Here is a 23,287-nt window from a genome sequence, read left to right on the forward strand (position 1 = left end):
ACATAAATATTCATCAACATAAACAGAAGCTTGAGAATGTCCGCTTGATGTGTGACAACCAATGAGGTTCATTCTTGTGTTACACAGCACATTTGAGCTTCTGCAAGAAACAATGAGGTTCATCCTCATGTTATGCAGCACATCTGAGCTTCTGCAAGAACCAATGAGGTTCATTCTTGTGTGTTATGCAGCATGTTTGAACTTTGGCAAGACCCAATAAGGTTAATTCTTGTGTTATGCAGCACATAAGAGCTTCTGCAAGAACGAATGAGGTTTGTTCTCGTGTTATGCAGCATGTTTGAGCTTCCACAAGAACCAATGAAGCTTGTTCTTATGTGTTAGGTAGCATGTTTGAGCTTCCACAAGAACAAGTGAGGTTCATTCTCATGTTACAAAGCACATTTGAGCTTCAGAAAGAATCAACAAGGTTAATTCTTGTGGGTTACATGAATTTAGGCTTTTATTCACATAAACCTTCATCCACTCACACATCAGTAGTGGTAAATGGAAGCTCAAGCATGTCCACTTGACATGCAACGATTAATGAGGTGCATTCTTGTGTGTTACTCACCACATTTGAGCTTCCACAAGAAGCAATGAGGTTCACTCTTGTGTGTTGTGCAGCATGTTATGCAGCACGTTTGAGCTTCCGCAAGAACTAATAAGGTTCATTCTTGCGTTACGCAGCACATTTGAGCGTCCGCAAGAACCAATGAGGTTCATTCTTGCGTTATGCAGCACGTTTGAGCTTCCACAAGATCCACTGAGGTTCGTTCTCATGTTATGCAGCATGTTTGAACTTTGGCAAGAACCAACTCCAGTTACCCCAAACGCTAAGTGTCAGGGCCAGAGGCAGACCGTAGTGAAGTTTTTCACGTTATCACTTTTCACTTTATTTATTTTTTTGTTGAAAACTTTTAGGTCACTACATTACAAAGCATAATGTCATACTTTTCATTATGCACTATGTTTCATGAATAAAATATGTTGTTTTTTTACCTTTAATTTACATTACAACTGTAAGAACGTACTAAATTTTTAATGCAATTAAGGATTACATGATATTCAGTATGTAAGTAGTGCAGTAAAAAGTACAATATCATGCTTTGGAATGTTTTTCAAAGAAGAACACTTATAAACTACATATACTTGTACTTTATCACTGATCAAAACACTATTCAGCCTCAACCACATTGGAAAGTTCCCATAAAACATGGAAACCTAACATGTGTGTGTGAATGATCAAGGACCAGTAAAGAAGTCTTACCCTAATGTCCTCAGGGTCCAGACTGTGCTCACTCCATGCTGATGTTATGCTGCTGTTCAGGCAGGAGCCTGAGTGACCCATATCCAGTTCTTCTTCATAAGCCTCGGTGGCTATATCCTCTCGTGTTTGAGTTCCAGTAAAGAAGAACTGCAATGAAGGATGAAACAATCTATGAATATTTCATTAAAACAGTACAGTGAAAATCTCCATAAGCTGCTCTACAGATTTCTATTCTACATTCTATAGATTTAAGGACAATAATTACCTTTGGAATGAGAAGTAATCCCAGAGTAACTGTCACTGTCAGGTGTGTATGGACAAAAAATAACATTAGCATCCAGTCTGGATGCAGCCCAGTGCCAAGAGAGAACCTGTAAATGAGACCAATGCTTTTTCAAGGTGCAAAAAATGATGTTTGACATTTTCCTAACTTCTATCACTTTAACTCCAGTAGGCTGTTCCCCTGACTTTTTTTCAAATGGCAGATCAAAGCTAAATGAAAGAGAGAAACATTTTAGGATCTGGCGCAAATGTATATAATAAAAATAGCGGTTCAAACAGCATAACGAGGGCAAATGTAATTGAATGTGGTGTGACATCTAAGGGCTTGCTCTGTTTATTTAAATGCTGTTTAGTCAACAGGGTTAGGTATCCTGGTGATGTAGGGGTAATGAAGGTCACCGTTTCTCCGTTATGCAAAGAGTAATGAAATTCAGGCTCATTAATCACACCGCCTTGCTTTGGCAAAGCATCAAAACAGGGCATCACCACTTTTCAGACAAACAGAGCTTATCTGCAAGAACCAGACATTGGCAAAGAATGAGAGTGTGGAGAAAAATATTCTGTTAAAACGGCTAGTCACTATGATACCTCCATCATAAATATCACCAGTTTATTTTTACTCTGCATGTTTACTTTCTAGGGCAAATGTTTTGAGCATTGGGAAAAGTGGAAGCCCAATGCTCTACCAAAAAAGTTTATTGTACAAATATAAACAAATAAATGTCCTTAAAATCCTTCTTGTGTGCACTTCTCATACTCAAAAACTTAATAGCATATTTGGCTCAGTGTTTGTTGTTTTATGCATTAGTCTGTTAAAACATGTATGCATTTACAAAAAATGTTATTAAATATTCAGCATGTCATGTTAATCATTGTGTATTTTATGATGTCTTGATTTTGTTTTTGGGTGTACTAGAATATTTTTTTATTGTCTGCAAGCAGAGATTTTACAGTATGTTTCAGATCGGTATGTTGTCCTGGTAATTTTCTTAGATAAAATATAATCCACCATTTAATCATATTTGTTGAAAATCTATGGTAACACAAAAAGTAATTGATCACAAAATAATAATTTTATAATAATAAAAAGAGGCCGGTGACAAAAGCAAGAGCTTACAGAAGCATACAGTAAACACTATGCTACATTACACTAAACAATCAATATTGTAATGTTAGTTAGCAGGCTAGCAAAAGCAAAGCTTTACCCATTGTTTACATCATAGCTATCATAACAACTACATAAAACGTATAATTGAACTGTTAGTAGAAAACACATCTACAAATAATAAGACATACTTACTACATACATACGTAAGTTTTAATCCATAAATAACAGATTGTCCTGACAAAACGGGAATCGCCTCGTCTTTCCAGAGTAGCTCTACAAGAACAGAGAAAAAAGTTCTCGCTCCCAGTGCTGCGAGAACAAAATTATGTCATTTTGTTCTCGCAGCCCTGGTTTGGGAATTCTTGTAGCTTGTTCTCGACACATCGCCTGAGCAGAACTTTTTCTTATGTGTGTCCGAGAACTACTGTGTGATTAGTCCGAAATTTTAAGTGGGCGAAGTTAATGCGGTAAAACGCAGATGTTCCGCACCTGCTTTTCTCGTGAAGTATGGAATGTACTGGCCAGAACAAACTATGTTCTTATTCTAGCCATCTCAAGAAAACAAATACATTTATTTGTTCTTTCAGAGTATGTCTTAGGCGTTTTAGACTTTGAGATTTTTTCCTGGCTTCTGTTTTGTTTTTTGATTATATTTTCTTGTTACCATTTTGTAGATTTATGAACGTATCTTTCTGGACTTTTAAGTTTTAAGTTTCTGGACTATACTTTCTTTGATGTTTAATAAAATCGCTTCTGTTTGGATTACCCTTTTTTGTATTGCCTCTCAGGGAGAGTTGTTGGATTTTCCGTGTAGCACACCTAAAGTCTTTTAGTCTAAGACTTTTGCTATTATTTATTTTTTTATTTTTTTCTTCTGAAGTAAAGAGGCAAAGACGGGGACACACCGGATATGCGAGTTCGATCCCCAGCTGAGTCATAAAAGGTGTTTATATGCACTCAACCCATATACATTCATTCTGACATCACTTGAACACAGCATGTGACCTATTTTTGGGTCATAATCTACTAGTTAAGAACCACAGCTCAAGGGAAGGCTATTTATCATGAATTCTGCTTAGCATTTGAAATATTTCTGAACCTACCACTTGCTGGATTGATGGTTTGACATTATTCTTTATTTAAGAAATAAACTAAAATATCTCTGTAGTCAAAGAGAGTAAAAATTAAGGAGCAAACAAGCTGAAGATGGCAGACTGAGAGTGAGACAGGAACAGGGTAAGTGGGTTTATTTTAAGCAGAGCAGTTTTATGCGTGAGCTGTCTGAAGCAGACATATTTTATGAGCCTTCTCTCATGTGGCTTATCAGTGCCGTCTTCACGATGCTTGTCGTTTAGCTGAGGCCAGCTGTCTTCACCTTCTTACAAGTTTAGTGAGAAGTTCTGCTGATGTGACCCAAGTTTTACATTCTAATTGGGGCCCAGACAACTTTACGTCATTCTTAGGGGGCATGGTTACACACAAATCCAACAATTCATGTTAAACAAATCCCTTTAAATTTGCAATACAGTGTCACACTAAATAACGGCTGGAGATATGGTGTCTACCTGTACATAAAGCCACCATAAACCTGGTAACTTTAGTATTCTAATGCAAGAAACTGATGTGGCATCCCTTCTGGAAATAGTACACTTTTGCATACTTTTAAGAGGCGAGTACTCATTACGGAAAAATATATATTTTGTAATGTACAGTGCCTTGCAAAAGTATTCGGGCCTCTTGAACTTTGCAAACTTTTGCCACATTTCAGGCTTCAAACAGTAATTTTTTGTGAAGAATCAACAACAAGTAGGACACAATCATGGAGTGGAATGAAATTTATTGGATATTTCAAACTTTTTTAACACATAAAAAACTGAAAAATTGGGCGTGCAAAATTATTCGGCCCCTTAACTTTCAGTGCAGCAAACTCTCTCCAGAAGTTCAGTGAGGATCTCTGAATGATCCAATGTTGACCTAAATGACTAATGATGATAAATAGAATCCACCTGTGTTTAATCAAGTCTCCGTATAAATCCACCTGCACTGTGATAGTCTCAGAGGTCCGTTTAAAGCGCAGAGAGCATCATGAAGAACAAGGAACACACCAGGCAGGTCCAAGATACTGTTGTGGAGAAGTTTAAAGCCGGATTTGGATACAAAAATATTTCCTAAGATTTTAACATCCCAAGGAGCACTGTGCAAGCGATAATATTGAAATGGAAGGAGTATCAGACCACTGCAAATCTACCAAGACCTGGCCGTCCCTCTAAACCAGAAGACATTTCTTAAAGTTATCCATAAAAAGTTTCGTTTAAAGTTTGCCACAAGCCACCTGGGAGACACACCAAACATGTGGTTTTACATGAACTGATAATAATGTAAACTGTGTACCTTGAATGCAATGTAAGTCGCTTTGGATAAAAGCGTCTGCCAAATGCATAAATGTAAATGTAAATGTGGAAGAAGGTGCTCTGGTCAGATGAAACCAAAATTGAACTTTTCCGCAACAATCCAAAACGTTGTGTTTGGCGTAAAAGCAACACAGCTCATCACCCTGAACACACCATCCCCACTGTCAAACATGGTGGTGGCAGCATCATGGTTTGGGCCTGCTTTTCTTCAGCAGAGACAGGGAAGATGGTTAAAATTGATGGAAGACCATTCTGGAAGAAAACCTGATGGAGTCTGCAAAAGACCTGAGACTGGGACGGAGATTTGTCTTCCAACAAGACAATGATCCAAAACATAAAGCAAAATCTACAATGGAATGGTTCAAAAATAAACATATCCAGGTGTTAGAATGGCCAAGTCACAGTCCAGACCTGACTCCAATCGAGAATCTGTGGAAAGAACTGAAAACTGCTGTTCACAAACGCTCTCCATCCAACCTCACTGAGCTCGAGCTGTTCTGCAAGGAGGAATGGGCAAAAATTTCAGTCTCTTGATGTGCAAAACTGATAGAGACATACCCCAAGCTACTTACAGCTGTAATCACAGCAAAAGGTGGCGCTACAAAGTATTAACTTAAAGGACAACTTCGGCAAATTTTTACGTTTATCTTGATCGTTATATCTTTGTGAGTACAGTCTACAGAAGAAAAAAAACGAACCGGATTGGTGCTTGCAACATGGATTTATTACAGTTAATGCCCAGAGCCCCCCCCTCAGCTAAAACTGGGCAGCTTTGGGGGCATACACGTAAAGGGTGTCTTTGTGCCTCTTAACAGACACAAAATGCAATTAAAATGTCTGTCCAACATAAACAGGTCCCTTACATGACAACAAGATGCGTTTAGCCACTTAGCCATTGTTTAAACTCACCTGTTTTAGACAGCTAGCTGTGTCTCGCGCTGAAGTCCCGTGGGGACTCAGCGGTAGCTGGGAAAAAGGCAGGCCAGTTAGGAAGAGCGTTGTGTGTGTAAAGCAAGATTATTTTAAATTACTACACATCTTTCCTCAAGCCGGGTGTGCCCAAATGGAAGGATAAATAAAGTTTACATTACCTCCACAGTGGTTGCACCTGTCTTTAATCATGGAATGGCATTTTTCTTCAACCGGCCCGGCTGTGTTGCGTCTTTATAAGTTAGTCAAGTGTTCGCTGCAAATTTTTACAATTCGGAAAGGCACAAACGCGACCATTTCTTCTTCACTCGTGAGCCAGATCGGATCATCACTCTAGTGATGTCCGGTCATGAACGAATCGTTCTTTTTATCCAGTTCTTTTGAACCGGGTGAACCAGTTCACCAAATCGGACTGAATCGTTCTAAACGGTTCGCGTCTCAAATCAGCGCTGATCACACAAGTTACTTTAGTTACTCACTTTCTGACATGAGTGACAGTCCCTCCGAATAGAAATAAACTAATGTCTTGAATTATATGTTGTAACTCCAACCGTTCACTGAACTGAGTCATGAGAGATCTAATCTTTGCTGAGAGATCTGATGAACTCACGAGCCGCTGATACTGAGCATGCGCGTGTAACTGAATGAGCAGTGGTCCTCAGGATCAGCAGTACAGAATCGAAAACAGTTTCTCTCAGACACGTTCAATACTGAGGAGCGACGAGCCGATGAGCAGAGCCTCTTCATAAACACAATGCTCTTCTCGACTGGACTATTTTTCCGGCTACCACTGAGTCCCCACGGGACTTGAGCACGAGGCACAGCTAGCCGCCTAAAACAGGTGAATTAAAACAATGGCTAAGTGGCTAAACGCATCTTGTTGTCATGTAAGGGACCTGTTTATGTTGGACAGACATTTTAATTGCATTTTGTGTCTGTTAAGAGGCACAAAGACACCCTTTATATGTATGCCCCCAAAGCTGCCGTTTTAGCTGGGTGGGGGCTCTGGACATTAACTGTAATAACTCCGTGTTGCAAGCACCAATCCGGTTCGTTTTTTTTTTCATGATTGTGTCCCACTTGTTGTTGATTCTTCACAAAAAATTACAGTTTTATATCTTTATGTTTGAAGCCTGAAATATGGCAAAAGGTCGCAAAGTTCAAGGGTAATCAAGGTTCCCTTTCGTTCAGTCACTCCGACGTAACGTCAGTGACTGACGAATGGGGGTTTCGCTTAGAAGCCTGTCATCTCCGAGACTAGAAAGCGCCCAATGGCAGTGCCAATGCCATGGGCATGCGAGATTTGCATGCGTAACTCCGCCTACCCACGTGGGTATATAAGGAAGTAGCTGGCATCATCGCATTATGTTTTTATGCTTCGGAGCCAAGGGTTACATACCTTTCACTCCTACAAGCCTTCTGAGTTAAGTCAGTTCTTCGAGACGATCAGGATCTTCCAGTCGGTGTTGGTGTTCGGCGCGTTCCAGCGGTCACATACTTCCTGCCTGCTGGTCTGACGATTGGTTTCCAGTTGGTGTGTGGTCCCCTGGGCGCTTCGGCATCGACTGCGAGGTTAATCCTCTCACAAAAGAGCTCACACGTGGCACGTCCTTTTCAGGATGTCTCGCCCGTGTGCTTCTGGGTGTGGCCGGTCTCTACACTCCTCTGATGGGCACTCGCACTGTCTGGCATGCTTGGGCTTCCAGCATTCTCAGGCGGCGCTTGTGGATGAGTCATGTTCTCACTGCGGGAACATGGCCATCTCCGTGTTGCGGTCGAGACTCAATGATCTCCGTGCGGCCGCCGGAGTGAGAGTCCCCTCCGTCACCCCCCGATCTGACGTGTCCGCGGCCTCTGTCTCTTCCGGTCCGCGGGGCGTCTCTTCGGCTGGTGGCCAGGGTGACCTGAGGGTGATGGTGTGGAATACAGCTCCGACGCTCACGCCTCGGCCCACACCCCCCTCTGTTGCACCGGTACCCGCGAGCGTTGTGATGGAGCCCGCGGCCTCGGTCTCGGCCGGTCCGCGGGTTTCGTTCGGCGCGCCAGAGGAGGATGAGATGTCGGTGACCGCATCGCAAGGTGGGCTAGAGTCCTCCGAGGATGAGGATTCGGCTGTGCTGCCGCCTGTGCTGCGCGCCAGCATTGTCCGAGTCGGACCCGGAGTTGACAGCCATGCTTGCCCGGGCTGCCGCGGCGCTCGGTCTGGAGTGGAACCCTCCACCCCGGCCGGAGCGTTCACGGTTAGATGATTGGTTTTTGGGTGCGCCACGACAGGACAGCCGTCCTGCCGTGCCCCCAATTCCTTTCTTCCCGGAGGTGCATGAGGAGGTTGCGCACTCGTGGAGGGCCCCCGTGTCTTCTCGCGAGCGTTTGGCAACCTCTTCCGCCTTCTCCGCCCTCGATGGGGCGGCGGCTAGAGGGTACACTGGGGTCCCCCCGGTGGAGCGTTCTGTGGCGATGCAACTGTGTCCCCAGAGCGCCTCCTCCTGGCGTGGCGACCCTAAGCACCCCTCCAAGGCCTGTAGATTCACATCTTCAATGGTGTCGAAGACCTACAGAGCTGCGGGGCAGGCCGCCGCTTCTCTGCATGCCATGGCAACCCTCCAGGCCTACCAGGCCAAGTTGCTGTGCGACATGCACGAGGGTGGAGCCGACCCAGGGCTCAGAGATGAGCTGCGTGCCGCGACCGACCTCGCTCTCCGGGCGACGAAGGTTACCGCACGCTCCCTGGGCCGGGTGATGTCCACATGCGTGGTCCAGGAGAGACATCTATGGCTCAACCTGGCCGATATGCGGGACGCCGAGCGGACTCGTTTCCTCGACGCCCCCATATCCCAGGCTGGGCTATTCGGCGGTGCGGTCGAGAGCTTTGCCCAACAGTTCTCGGCCGCCCAGAAGCAGACTGAGGCTATTAAGCACATACTGCCCCGGCGGCCCGCTGCTGCACCCCAAGCGCCGCCGGCACAGTCGCCTCAGCTGCCTCGCCGCCGAGGGCGGCCTCCTGCGGTCCCCCCCGCTCCCGCGCGGCCACAGCAGCAGCCTTCACCCGGGCCGCGCCGCGGAGCGCGCCGCAAGAAGCCGCCCCAGTCCGCGCCAGCCCCGCGGCCCGCTAAACGCCAGGCCAAGCGGCGCTCCTGACGCGGACAGCTCAGAGATGGGCAGTTCTTGCCAGGAGACGGCAGCAGGGCCGCTCCTTCCCCCGGTGGAGGGCCGGGGGAGAATCTTTCGTTCCGCTGCCGCCCCCCGGGGTGGCAGCACCCTAATGTGGTTAAAGAAAGAACTGACATACCCATCTCTGAGCACACAGAGACCGGTGACGGCAGTGTGCGCCGCCCCCGGGCCACGCCGCTCTCGTCCCTCTCTGTCGCCAGCCCCCTCTCAGAGCAGACCCCAGTGGAACGCGAGTCCTTCCCTGGTCTCCTCTGTCAGGGCGCAGCTGTTACCGCCGCCCCGACACCGGGCCGCTACGCCACCCGAGTCCGGGCCGGTAACGCTGCCTCGCTGCCCCACCGAGGGTACGCCGGTGCTCCGCATGACCCCGTTGGTACACTCCCTGGGAGCGTGGCTACAGCTGCCGGGACTGTCCCGCTGGGTCGCACGGACCATCCGGCTCGGCTACGCGATTCAGTTCGCGCGAGCTCCTCCCCGCTTCCGGGGTGTCCGGTACACCGTGGTGGGGTCCAATGCCCCAGTCATGCGTGCGGAGATCGCAACCCTACTGGCGAAGGGTGCGGTCGAGCTCGTCCCTCCAGCCGAGATGAAGTCCGGCTTCTACAGCCCTTACTTCATTGTACCGAAGAAATCCGGTGGGTTACGACCGATCCTGGACCTTCGCGTCCTGAACCGATCCCTTTACAGGCTTCCGTTCAGGATGTTGACTGCGAAACGCCTTTTCGAATGCGTTCGTCCATGCGATTGGTTTGCAGCGATCGACCTGAAGGACGCGTACTTCCATGTGTCCATCCTTCCGCGACACAGACCGTTCCTACGGTTTGCGTTCGAAGGGCGGGCATATCAGTATGCTGTACTACCATTCGGGCTAGCTCTGTCCCCTCGCGTCTTCACGAAGATTGTCGAGGCAGCCCTTGCGCCACTCCGGCAACAAGGGGTTCGCATCCTGAACTATCTCGACGACTGGCTCATACTGGGCCACTCTCGGGACCGGGTGTGCGAACACAGAGACCTGGTTCTCCACCACTTAGCTCGTTTGGGCCTTCGGGTCAACTGGGAGAAGAGCAAACTCTGCCCCGTGCAGAGGATCTCTTTTCTCGGTATGGAGATCGACTCGGTCGCCATGTGCGCGCAGCTTACCGGCTTGCGCGCGCAGTCGCTGCTGACTTGCCTCAGGCAGATAGAGAGCAAGCGTGCGGTTCCACTGAAACTGTTTCAGAGGCTCCTGGGGCATATGGCATCTGCAGCCGCGGTAACGCCGCTCGGATTGCTTCATATGAGACCGCTTCAGCACTGGCTTCGCGATCGAGTCCCGAGATGGGCATGGCGGTCTGGCACGCTCCGGGTCCCAGTGACTCAGGCCTGCAGACAGACACTCACCCAGTGGTCGAACCTCAGTTTTCTACGGGCAGGAGTGCCCTTAGAACGAGTTTCCCGGCATGTTGTTGTGTCAACAGATGCGTCCACCACGGGTTGGGGTGCCATGTGCAATGGACATGCAGCCGCCGGCTCTTGGTCAGAGAGCCAGAGCCGCCTGCATATCAATTGCCTCGAGTTGCTGGCAGTACGGTTCGCCCTGCACCGCTTCCGAGCGTTGCTGAAGGGTCAACACGTACTAGTCAGATCGGACAACACGGCCGTAGTAGCGTACATCAACCACCAGGGCGGTCTACGCTCCCGCCGCATGTCCCAACTCGCCCGCCATCTCGTTTTATGGAGTCAGAAGCGCCTGAGGTCCCTTCGTGCTGTCCATATCCCGGGGATCCTGAACCGTGCAGCCGACGAGCTCTCACGGGTTCAGCCAATCCCTGGGGAGTGGAGACTCCATCCCCAGTCGGTCCAGCTGATTTGGGATCAGTTCGGGGACGCACAGGTAGATCTGTTTGCCTCCCACGACTCGTCCCACTGCAGCCTGTACTATTCCCTGACCGAGGGCACGCTCGGCACGGATGCACTGGCGCACAGCTGGCCGCGGGGCCTACGCAAGTATGCGTTTCCCCCAGTGAGCCTTCTTGCACGTGTTCTGTGCAAGGTCAGGGAGGACAAGGAGCAAGTCATTTTGGTCGCCCCGTACTGGCACGGCCGGACCTGGTTCCCAGAACTAGTGCTCCTTGCGACAGCCCCTCCCTGGCCAATTCCTCTGAGACAAGACCTACTCTCTCAGAGACGGGGCACCCTGTGGCACCCGCGTCCCGATCTTTGGAACCTCCACGTGTGGCTCCTGGACGGGACACGGCAGGTTTGAGTACCCTACCACCTCCGGTGGTGGCTACCATCACTTCCGCTCGGGCCGAGTCCACGAGACAGGCCTATGCGTTGAAGTGGAACCTCTTCGTCAATTGGTGCTCTTCTCGCCAAGAAGACCCCTGGAAATGCCCGATCGGGTCTGTGCTCTCTTTCCTCCAGGAAGGGTTGGATCGAAGGCTGTCTCCATCCACCCTGAAGGTTTATGTGGCCGCTATCGCCGCCTACCATGACCTCCTGGACGGGAAAACGGTAAGTAAGCACGACCTGGTCATCAGGTTACTGAGGGGTGCGAGGAGACTACATCCTCCTCGTGCTCCTCTCGTACCCTCTTGGGACCTCTCAGTAGTTCTAAGTGCTCTGCAGAGGGCCCCTTTTGAGCCTTTGCGGTCAGTAGATGTTAAGTTCTTGTCTATGAAGACAGCGCTCCTGACCGCACTGGCCTCCATCAAGAGGGTAGGGGACCTGCAGGCATTTTCGGTTGACGAAGCGTGCCTGGAATTCGGGCCGGCCGACTCTCACGTGATCCTGAGACCCCGGCCTGGATATGTGCCCAAGGTTCCCACCACTCCGTTCAGAGACCAGGTGGTGAACCTGCAAGCGCTGCCTTTGGAGGAGGCAGACCCAGCCTTGGCACTGCTCTGTCCAGTACGCGCCCTTCGCGCTTACGTAGACAGGACGCAGTGTTTCAGGACCTCAGACCAGCTCTTTGTCTGTTATGGTGGGAAGCTGAAAGGGAAGGCTCTCTCAAAGCAAAGGCTGTCTCACTGGATAGTGGACACCATTGTTTTGGCTTACCAGCAGCAGGGACGCCCATGTCCCCTTGGGGTCAGGGCCCATTCCACCCGGAGTGTGGCCTCCTCTTGGGCTTTAGCACATGGCGCTCCGCTGACAGACATCTGCAGAGCTGCAGGCTGGGCGACACCAAACACATTCGCCAGGTTTTATAACCTCCGAGTGGAGCCTGTATCCGACTATGTACTCGCCTCTGCAAGTGGCCGGTAATGGATTGGCTCAGGTGTCTTCGCTTGCTCGCCATTCCACTCCACGGACTGGATACGTGCGATATTCTTCTCAGGTGAGTTCCCCGAGAGCCCTGAGCTCCTCCAGCACTGACGACGCCGACGCCAGTAAGTCTGCCCTTAGCCCAGACACTCGTGTCCGGCCAGGTGCCCCATGTGCATGGTTCCCCTCCGGCGACCCCCACATGTGTATTTCCACCGTAAGCCTCCCTGAGCGGGTGTATTCCCTTGGCTACCTTGCCACCTCCTGGGGTTAAAAATCCACCTTCGGCTGGTACCCCAGTGATCTTCCGTATGCAGCCCCCCGGGGTCATACGTGTATCCCTAAGTCCTCCCTACGGGTAGGCATCTTGGCGCATATCTCCTCCTGGAATATGCCTCCCAGTGTACCTTGGTATTCCTGCGTTAAGTAGAGGCCTTTGACCGTCCTAGCTTGCATCAGGGTTCTCACGCTTGCGCAGGGCACTGGAAGACAGCCGAGTGGCGTTATTGCATTGGGACCCCCATTCGTCAGTCACTGACGTTACGTCGGAGTGACTGAACGAAAGGGAACGTCTCGGTTACGTATGTAACCCTCGTTCCCTGAGGAGGGAACGGAGACGTAACGTCCCGTTGCCACATCCGCTGTACCGCTGGAACGGAGTTCAACTTGGCTCCTCAGCAGGTAAAACATAATGCGATGATGCCAGCTACTTCCTTATATACCCACGTGGGTAGGCGGAGTTACGCATGCAAATCTCGCATGCCCATGGCATTGGCACTGCCATTGGGCGCTTTCTAGTCTCGGAGATGACAGGCTTCTAAGCGAAACCCCCATTCGTCAGTCACTGACGTTACGTCTCCGTTCCCTCCTCAGGGAACGAGGGTTACATACGTAACCGAGACGTTCACTGTAATGTTTTTAGGACACTTTATTGTATATTAACTGCAATTACATGAAAGCAGTTATTATAGTTATAAAGCTGAACATAAAAGTATTTTTTGATCCACTTAAATAGGAAATCAGTACATTTTTATATTTAATTTCATAATTACTTTTAAGTATGAGCATTTATGGTGATCTAAAATGTGCTTTAATGCAATTTAAATTGAAACATGTATGCCATGTACTTAAATATATCTGTAATTAATTACATATTTTTGTTATGACGTTGCAATTTAGAACATTAAAATATATTCATTGGTAAAAATGAAATTGAAATGTAAAGAGCCTACTTAGTATTTGAATTTCAAGCATTTCATGTACACTTTAAAATGTTAGTTCACACATTAAAATAAGTGTACTTTAAAGTGTACTTTTTGATTTTTATTATTACAAAAGGAACTTTTTAAGTGTACTTAATGTTTTAAGTCATCACAGTCATCAAAGTATTCTCTCTTTAAGTACACTTTAGTATAGGATTTTTTAAATATACTTATAAGATTTGAAAAAGTACAGTAAAAAACGCACATTCAATACAACTGAGCACCGGCACAAGGGTATAAAACACTGTTCACATGGAACTCTATTCATAGGAATTACATATAAACTGCACTTAACAAAAAGTGCACCCATCCAGAAAAGCATTCCAACCTCAAAAAGGACAGCTTTAGATAACTTCACAGCTCAAATAATGAACATTTTTCCTGAATAATTAATATCAGTGCTTTAACAAAAATACAAGCTTCACATGTCTGCTTTTAAACCCTCTGGTATGTTGGCCTGGTTTACTTCTATTGTAAGTGAACTACTAAACGCATAGAGGAGTTTAAATGACTGTTAGCTAATAATCATCACATTCTGTCACAAATAACGTCAATAGACCTTGTGTTGTGTTTTGAATACACTGAACATTTCTTTAAGAAGCTCTCTCAAGACTGCTGTGGTAAATATAAGTGGATGTGGGTTGGAGTTTCATAAGATGTGGGTATTATACTGTCTTTCTCAACAACAAAAAAAGGAAATCTCTGTTGTGGGTGTAGTAACTGACATTTAGAGACTCTTGAGGGAATGCAATGACATGCTGTAGAGAATCATTTTAACACCTTACTGAAACAACTAAGGAAGGAATAGACAAAGTTATACTTTCCAGATTAACTTGTTTAATTGAACAACATATCTTTAAGCTAGTGGTTATTTGTTTGAAAGTTCTCTGGCAAGTTTCTAGCTTTAGATTGCTGTGTTGTTGTGTATTATTCTATCCTCTTGCTTCATCAATGCCTGATCAAAAACAAGTGTTTTATCCGGATGTCTTGTTCTAAACAGTTAAAAGAGCTGCTCTTAACTAGTCAACGCTACATAAGCTAATGACTGGAATACTCTACACAACTTCTGCCCTGGTTTTCAGTCTGGATGTTTTTAAGCTAGTTGCCGAAGTCTGCAGATTTTTGACAGTTGTCAGAGTTATCTAAGATTCCACCCAGTCTGAGGATTTCAAACATGTTTGATATTTTGAGCACATATTGTTTTAATTTTTCATGCATCTCCTAGCAACGAAGCACATGTTTCTGTGTGTGTTTGTTGTGCTCAAAAGGACTAGAAAATCATTGATCCTCAGTCATTTATTGTGATGCCCAGTCTTTATCTGTAACTAGTTACAGCATCAGCAAGTGTATAATGTCTAGTTCTGTTCAGTTTTTGAAAGTTGTGTAGTGTATTCCAGACTTAAAGAGATTAAAGGGTTCACCCTAAAATAAAAATAAAAATGATGTTTATCTGCTTATCCCCAGGGCATCCAAGATGTAGGTGTGTTTGTTTCTTTAGTATAACACAAAGGAAGATTTTAAACTCCAACCGTTGCTCGTATAATGCATGTCATTGGGGTGTTTTCTAACTTTTTTAATTTTATAACTGTCCGAGGAAGGTCGAAACCCGGCACGATCATATATATATATATATATATATATATATATATATAAATATATATATATATATATATATATATATATATATATATATATATATATATATATATATATATTGATGAGCAGAAGAAACTTCTTTCAAAACATTACAAATATTAATGTGTCCAAACTTTTGGCCTGTAATATATTTGTATACATTACTATTTGTAATGTTTTTTAAAGAAGTTTCTTCTGCTTATCAAACCATTTATTCGATCAAAAATACAGAATTTCTTTTATAATTGTGATGATGTCACAGACACACCAGGGTCCAACGCCACCCACTCACAGCGCACACCCTCTCCTGAGTTCTGATCACACACACCTGCTACTCATCATCACGCCTATCACCACCAGCACAAAAAAACACACAATCTCAGTCACTGTCCGGTCTCGTCTAGAGAAGGTACTAATGCTTTCTGTTTTACCTCAGAACTCCTACGAAGATCTATTGATCTCCAATGTCTCTTGTCAAGTCTCCCTGTGTTTCTAGTCCAGTGTGTGTGTGTGTCCAGCGAACTCTCCCTTGATTCTCTCCTGCGATCTCTCCAGCGAACTCTTCAGCGTAACTCATTCCCTCACGAAGACATCCCTCTCACCTGCTCACCTGCACTTCACCCCGTTTTACTCTCTGGTGCTCAATAAACTCTGCTAACTAACATCTTTGTCTCTGCAAAAAATATTTGGTTTTCAATTTATTATACTTTAAATTATCATTTATTTCTGTGATGAAAACCTGAATTTTCAGGATCGTTACTCCAGTCTTCAGTGTCACGTGATCCTTCAGAAATCATTCTAATATTCTGATATATTATGAGTGTTGGAAACAGTTCTGCTGCCAAATATATTTGATGAATAAAAAGTTCTAAAGAACTACATTTATTCAAAATAACAATATATTTTCAAATAATATAAATCTCCTTTACTATAATTTTTTTCAATTTAACACATCCTTGCAGAATAAAATTATTGATTTATTTCAAAAAAAGAAAGAAAAAAATGACTGACCCCAAATTACTGACCATTAGTGTATATTGTTGTTACAAAAGATTTCTATTTTTTAAACATTTGCTTCAATTTTTTTTTCTTTTTTTTTTTCTTTTTCTTTTTATACTGGTTATGGAAAAATTTTAAGCAGCAGAACTGTTTCCAACTTTGAAAATTAATCATCATATTAGAATGATTTCTGAAGGATCATGTGACACTAAAGACTGGAGTAATGATACTCAGCGTTGCATCACAGAAATAAATAATCATTTAAAGTATAATAAATTGAAAACAAATTATTTTAAATTATAATATATCACAATATTAAATTTTATTTCTGTATTTTTGATAAAATAAATGCAGGCTTGATGAGCAGAAGAAACTTCTTTCAAAAACATTACAAATAGTAATGTGTCCAAACTTTTGGCCTGTACTGTTCTGTATACTGTTTATAGAGAGAGAATCCTCATTAGTGCCTGCGACAATCGGTCGAATGAGGATCGTCTGATATGAGGTAAAAAAATACCATAAATACTGTTCCATTTCTCGCAGAAACCTATTGTTTCGTGTCTTAAGACATACATGTGTTGTATTCTTTAGCTGTATTCATAATTATCTGTACATTCAAAAACTAGAATTTCACTCACACTATAATTTTACATCTAATGTAACATAATAACACGACCCATCCTGTCACATTGTTTCTAACAATTGTTTCCAGTTCAAATTTACAAACTGGAGGCTGACTGATAGACAGTGGTGTAGCATCTTGGTAAGCAGGGTATGCATGTGCATATCATGGGATTTTATGGACATAAAATTATGTAACTTGCTCAATAGAAAATTTTGGACTATTACTGATACTTCTCTTGTGTTGGATCTTGATGGTCTGTTATTTTAAAGAGATTATGAATTTAATAAGATATTAATGTCCTTTGTGAATCAATGTGTTTAGTATGACGTTTTCTTTATACACTGCATAAACACCTCGTTGCACTTGTTATTTGGGGCCCATTAAAAAATGGGACCAGGGCTGACTTGCTAAGCCAAGTATAACTCCTGCACATGATAAACCTTAAAAAAATCAGTTTGTATTTAATTTACATTTCAGCTCTCATGATATTCCTCAAGTATGGTGTTGCATTCTGCTCATAAAGCAGCCCATCTCATGAATAAACATAGAAAACATGTCATCTTAATCATGCTTCTGCTGTTGCTACTCATAATTAATACACATTGCTTACCTAATGATGTGAAATATTGCAGAGATGAGGAGTTCATTATAAATGGCGATTGCCAAGTAGCGAGGCTCATGGAAAGCAGAGGGCACGGTCCTTACAGCATAGCACAAATACACACCCCACAGCAGGAACAGGAACTCCGCTAGAACAGGAACACAAGGAGACACAGCACAGTGCGGTCACTAATTATTTAGTGTGTCAAGTCTGGGAATGCCAGCTAAAAAGATGTGATTTCACACAGCCTGAAAGGCTGTTTTCCCCTCCCTCTCTCTTTTACCGCATCAGTCAAAGTATCAAGTAGATGGTGCATGAACATCTTGAAGGCAACGTTTGAACTTAAAACCTAAAACATATTTTAGTATTTGAATGAATTGTTATTTAATAGGCAAAAACTGTGAAAATAGTAGTGTCTAAATTCATAGTATTCATAAAACAGTAGGCAAATAGTACCCAGGTGACCCATTACTTCCGACAAGATTCTAAAGTGTGCATGTGACACTTTATTATCCCATGAGGCCACAGGAGAGGATTTGTAAATGGTAGTGAAGTGACAAGTAGGTCAAATGATAATGACAACACAACGGGTGTAGTACAGTATGTCCGGATTACATTGATACAATATAGAGCATACTTTTTAAATAGTTGCAAAACAAGAACTTATTTGAAAGAAGTGCTTACTCAGTGAGTATGTGATTTCAGATGCAGCCATTGGTGTCAAACGCATGAGCTATCAATATAAAACTGTCAGACGTAACTTACTGACTCAGCAAGTTCTCATTTCATCTCATTTTGTTTAAAAATAATACTCTCTCTTCTGGAGGCACTGGTTCTTTGTAGATTTTTTTCATCAGACTCAGACTCTTCTTTTGCAGCATCTGGTATTGACACTATGGGGAATGCCATCAGCGTGACCGCTAGTGTTGGGTTCAAGTCCAACTTTTTAGAAGAGTTGAGTCTAACCAATCGAGCCTGGGTCAAGTCCTTGCACAAAAAGGACAAAAAGAGTCAAGTCTAACTAAATATTACAATATGTCATTAAGTTAATATCTTATAGGCACGTTTTAACCGTGTTTATGATTTCACATCATCTCATTAAACGTATTCTGCTGAGTAAACTAAAATGTATTGGAAGTTATTTCTAACTTGACTTCTGTATTGTGACATATTCCTGGGTGAAACCGTGTCTAATGTGAACAACTATAAAGTGAAATTTGACTGTATCCATCAACATAAATTCAACCGGTAACCGGTAACTTTGGTGAATAGGAACAGTGGGTGTGTGGCCCTGCACACCATGAAATCTGTCCAATTTCCGCTCAGCAGTACTGCCAGATGGTGTCTCTCCAGATCCCCACCCACCCCCTAAGGTTAGGACACAGATGTTGCGGCAACTCCAGGCCCGCCCATTGAGTGGTACTATCTCCTGGGGCAGTCCCAAAAAAGCGGTGTAAACCACAAATCTATCCATCAATGCCACAAAAAACACACATCCAGTGGATCTGCCATTCTATGGTTGCTAGTTGCCACAGAGGAGCATCTGTGCTTAGGAAAAAGGGAAAATATTTATCCTCAGTTCTCAGGTCTCACACTCTGAACTCTTTGGTCTGCCAATGTGGCTGCTGTAAATAAGTTTACAGAGCTGTCAGCAGCTTTCAGAAAATATATCCCTCTCTGTGGGTCCATGAGGGTTGATGCCGGGTGAACAGAGTTATGTAGAGCAGTATAGATTCTCTCTACTTCTTTTACCTCTCTCCCTAACTACAGGGAAAACTATGGTTTTTGAAGTAGAAATGTATGCTCCCCTTTGTATGGGTGCTTTGAGGGCTCTACTATAGGTCTGGATTCACAATGCTAATAAGTAGAGGAATTTAGCTTGTAGGGTACCCTTCCTTTTTAGCTATAGCGTGTCTTAGGGACAGTGCCTTGACTCAAGGCAGGGTATTGGCTGCATTTATTATTGGGCAAAATTATTAGGCAAATTGCATTATGTCCTGTTCTCGTTTGCTTCCATTTCCTGAGTAACGGGTAAGAATGTATGCTCTCCCTTGGATTAGTGGCAATAATGAGGAGAGCCACTAATTATTGAGGTGTTTAGCACCATGCATGATCCCTTTGGTTGCTTAAGTACCTCTTGGAGTTAAGTGAACCAGGTGAATGGAGCTATGATGGGCAATTCACAAGAATCACAAGTTTACCTCCCTCCTTAACTACTGTAATTTAGGTCTGGAAGAAGGGATAAACGCTCCTATTTGGTGGGGTATTTCTATAGGGATGATAAGTGTTACAAACTGAGGAGTAGAGGTAAACAGCTGATGGCATCCTTCCTTATTATTTACTATAGTCCTGGAAAAGTGCCCTTACTCAAGTAAGGGTAGAAGCTATTCTCCCCTAATCACTCTATGGTTGTAAAAATGGAGCAGAAGCTCCCATGTGGTAGGCTGCTCCCTAAGAGACTTGTCAATACTGGTGAGATATACCTGGCATAGCTGAGGCTATGCTTGATATTTTCCCCTTAGAGCTCTTCTCTTGGTTCCATATAGGGTCGAGGCCTTTCTCACAAGGGAGACATAACAGCTTTGTCTGGCTATCACCAGACCAAGCTCAATTTAAAATTGAACCTTGGTCTGGGGAGTCCGCTCTGTATTTTCTACTGCACAAAAGGCATGATCAACTAACATTATTCAAATGACTCTGTATGCAATTGGATAGTCCTTCAGCCAATCAGACCACAAGAGGTATGATCAACAGGCATCGATCCATCGCTTCTCTATCTGTCATCGTGTTAAACTCGCCAATAGCGCACCAGGTGGATAAGTCAGTCTGTGATTGGTTCCTGCAAAAATGTAACAAAAGCAGTAGAAATTAATGTACAGGTTTCCAGACTGAGTTGCAGGGTGAAATCAAAACACCGAAGGGTTATTGGAAAGGCTTATTAGAAAGCGACAGGCAGATGAGCTTATCAGGGTTAGAGCAAAACTCAGCAGGACTGTGGCTCTCTAGGACCAACATTGGCCACCCCTGATGTAGAGCATAGAAGCTTGGGGATCTTTCCTAGTATGTTGGCTTAGGGGGTACAGCAACGATATGAGTATAAGCATAAATTGACTCTATGGACTACCAAGGCGGTGTTAGAAGCTTACATCAACCGCATGGTTGTCATTACATAATCTCATGTGGTTGATGTATGCTTCTGACACCAGCTTGGTAATCCATAGTCAATTTATGCTTTACCTACCATGTTTGTGTATATCCACAGTCTAGGGAAGCAGGAATTCCCTCAGCATGCCGTAGTTGGTATTGCTTTCCCATAGCATCATTGCCAAACACAGCGTTGAAGTTCCATTTTGAAAGGGAACATTTTAGGCATATGTAACCCAGTTCTCTGAAAAGGGTAAAAATAAGATGCGTCTCTCTGCGCGTCTCCCTCAGACAAAAGTTGATGACGTAACTCAGGCGTCCTTTTCTTCTGATGTGCACTCCACATGTGGCGTCATGGGCTGCTGTCAGTCAATGATTATTGACAGGGGGTGTTTCTAGGATTTTCATTTTAGGGGGGGCTTAAGGCTTCAACTCTGCAAGAACAGAGAAAAAAAGTTCTCGCTCCCAGGCTGCGAGAACAAAATGACATCATTTGGGAATTCTTGTACTTTGTTCTCGACACATCGCCTGAGCAGAACTTTTTTCTTGCAGGTGTCCGAGAACTATTGTGTGATTGGTCAGACATTTAAAGTGGGCATGGTTAATGCGAAGAAACGCAGATGATCAGCACCTGCTTTTCTCGTGAAGTATGGAATGTACTGGCCAGAACAAACTTTGTTCTTGTTCTTGCCACCTCGAGAAAACAAACAAATTTCTTTGTTCTTGCAGAGTATGTCCCAAGCTTTGGAAAAAAAATGGTAACACTTTAGTTTAGGGTCCAAATTGCGCTATTTACTAGTATCTTACAAAAATGCATGCCCATAGGATATTGGCTGTTTATTAATAATTATAAAGCAAATATTAACACCTTACTGCATGGCCATACTGTACATGCATTAATCGTACCCAATAATGTAGGCAGGTTTATAATCACAGAGATCCCAAATGTTAGATAGGTTGGGGGGCATGCTCCCCAGAGAAATTTTTTTTTATATGATCTATATATGTGCATTTTAAGACGTTCTGAAGGCCAAAAAAATAGATAACAATAGCTTGAAAACCATGTCACTGGGCATTAGATTATTTGTCTTATCTCCACATCTCTCTTTTTCTCAGTTTTTATCTTGCCCTGTCTTTTCCCTTCATAACACTGAGCTTAGACTTAGACTAGAGTTTTGTCAGTGAATAGAGAAAACAAATGGTTTACATATTAACATACTCATTGATATTATATTTTTATAAATAATTTTCTTAGACATGTTAATTTACTGTTTATTAAAGTTTGAAGTTTATTAAATTAATACACAATATAAACACATTTATTACTAATCGTATGCCCTATACAGGCAGAAAAAAATGTATTTTGTATTTTGTACAAATGTATTGTATTTGTGTAAACAGAAACTGCTGAGACTGAGCGCGAATTTGATTTGATTGATTTTATCAAATATTTTGACATTGGCGAGCGGTGACAGACCAATGAGGCTCAGATTTCCGCACATACCTCTACTTCTGGTGTGCACTCTGCTCGGTGCCGCTGCGAATTGAAGAACACAGACTAAAAGACGGGACGAAGCTGAAGCCCCCCGCCAGTTTTGTATGTTTTAAAGGTTAATCACATTTTTAAGGGGGGCTGAGGCATACATTTTGGAGCCCTCCTAAAAGCCCCCATAAAAAGAGCCTAGTGACGCCTATGATTATTGGCTTGTGTTTACACATACCATTACACTGGTCACACATTCCCCATAGCACAAGATACAGCAACTCATTCCCCTTCTCAGGAAGCCAGTTTGCATATGCTATTTATTTTAGTAAATTATCCCCATATACTGATTGGCTTTATCACCCTGTATCCTCTCCACCAATAAGCTGGTGTTTGGTGGGGGATCTGGAGCAATATGGCTGCTGTTGCATCATTCAGGTGGATGCTGCACACTGGTGGTGGTTAAGGAGATTCCCCCCTTCTATATGTAAAGCACTAAAATAAAATATATATATAGATATATATTATTTCATACACCCATCCATCCATCCCTTGAATTGCTTTATCCTCTGCAGATATCCCAGCGTCTAGGGCCACAGGCAGTATGGACACATGTCCAATCAATAACAGAGCTCACACACAGACACACAGTTGCACTTTCATTGACACATATGGTCAATTAAATGTCTCCAATTCACCTATACTAAAGGTTTTTGGCCCAGGCCCACAGTAACAAAGGAAGAACATGCAAACTCCACACAGAGAGAGCGAGCCTCCAGACTTGAATTGTACTTCTAGCCACTTATGCTTGCCACACTTTTTATAGTAAAGTTCATTTTAATTTTATTTCAAGTAACAAAAATGTTTGTATTCTTTTAGTTTAAGTTAAATATTATAACTTAGTGAGTACAACTATAATTATGCTTATTCGGTTGCAGCCAATTTGTGAATTTTTTAGGACAATCCATTAAAATGAACGTTTGTGTTGTCTGTTTATAGTCATTCTGATTATGTTCACATCAATCAATACTATTATAATGTGCTGAAGGAATAGTTCATCCAAAATTTAAAATATTTTAGCCTAACAGGACAAAAAAGTACATTAAATATAGCTTGTATC

General features: G+C 43.7%; 1 protein-coding gene across 1 annotated transcript in view; it reads right to left on the reverse strand.

Moving 5' to 3' along the window:
* Nucleotides 1-23,287, reverse strand: part of gpr158b (G protein-coupled receptor 158b) — a 92,689-nt gene that overhangs the window by 4,915 nt on the left and 64,487 nt on the right. The window contains exons 8-10 of the mRNA XM_067454129.1: nt 17,550-17,688; nt 1,533-1,638; nt 1,268-1,414 (exon numbers count right to left, since the gene is read on the reverse strand). Of these exons, the coding sequence (XP_067310230.1) occupies nt 1,268-1,414; nt 1,533-1,638; nt 17,550-17,688 (392 nt within the window). The remainder of the gene's footprint in view (nt 1-1,267; nt 1,415-1,532; nt 1,639-17,549; nt 17,689-23,287) is intronic.

The sequence above is a fragment of the Pseudorasbora parva genome, chromosome 9, assembly GCF_024679245.1.
Source record: "Pseudorasbora parva isolate DD20220531a chromosome 9, ASM2467924v1, whole genome shotgun sequence".
NCBI lineage: Eukaryota > Metazoa > Chordata > Actinopteri > Cypriniformes > Gobionidae > Pseudorasbora > Pseudorasbora parva.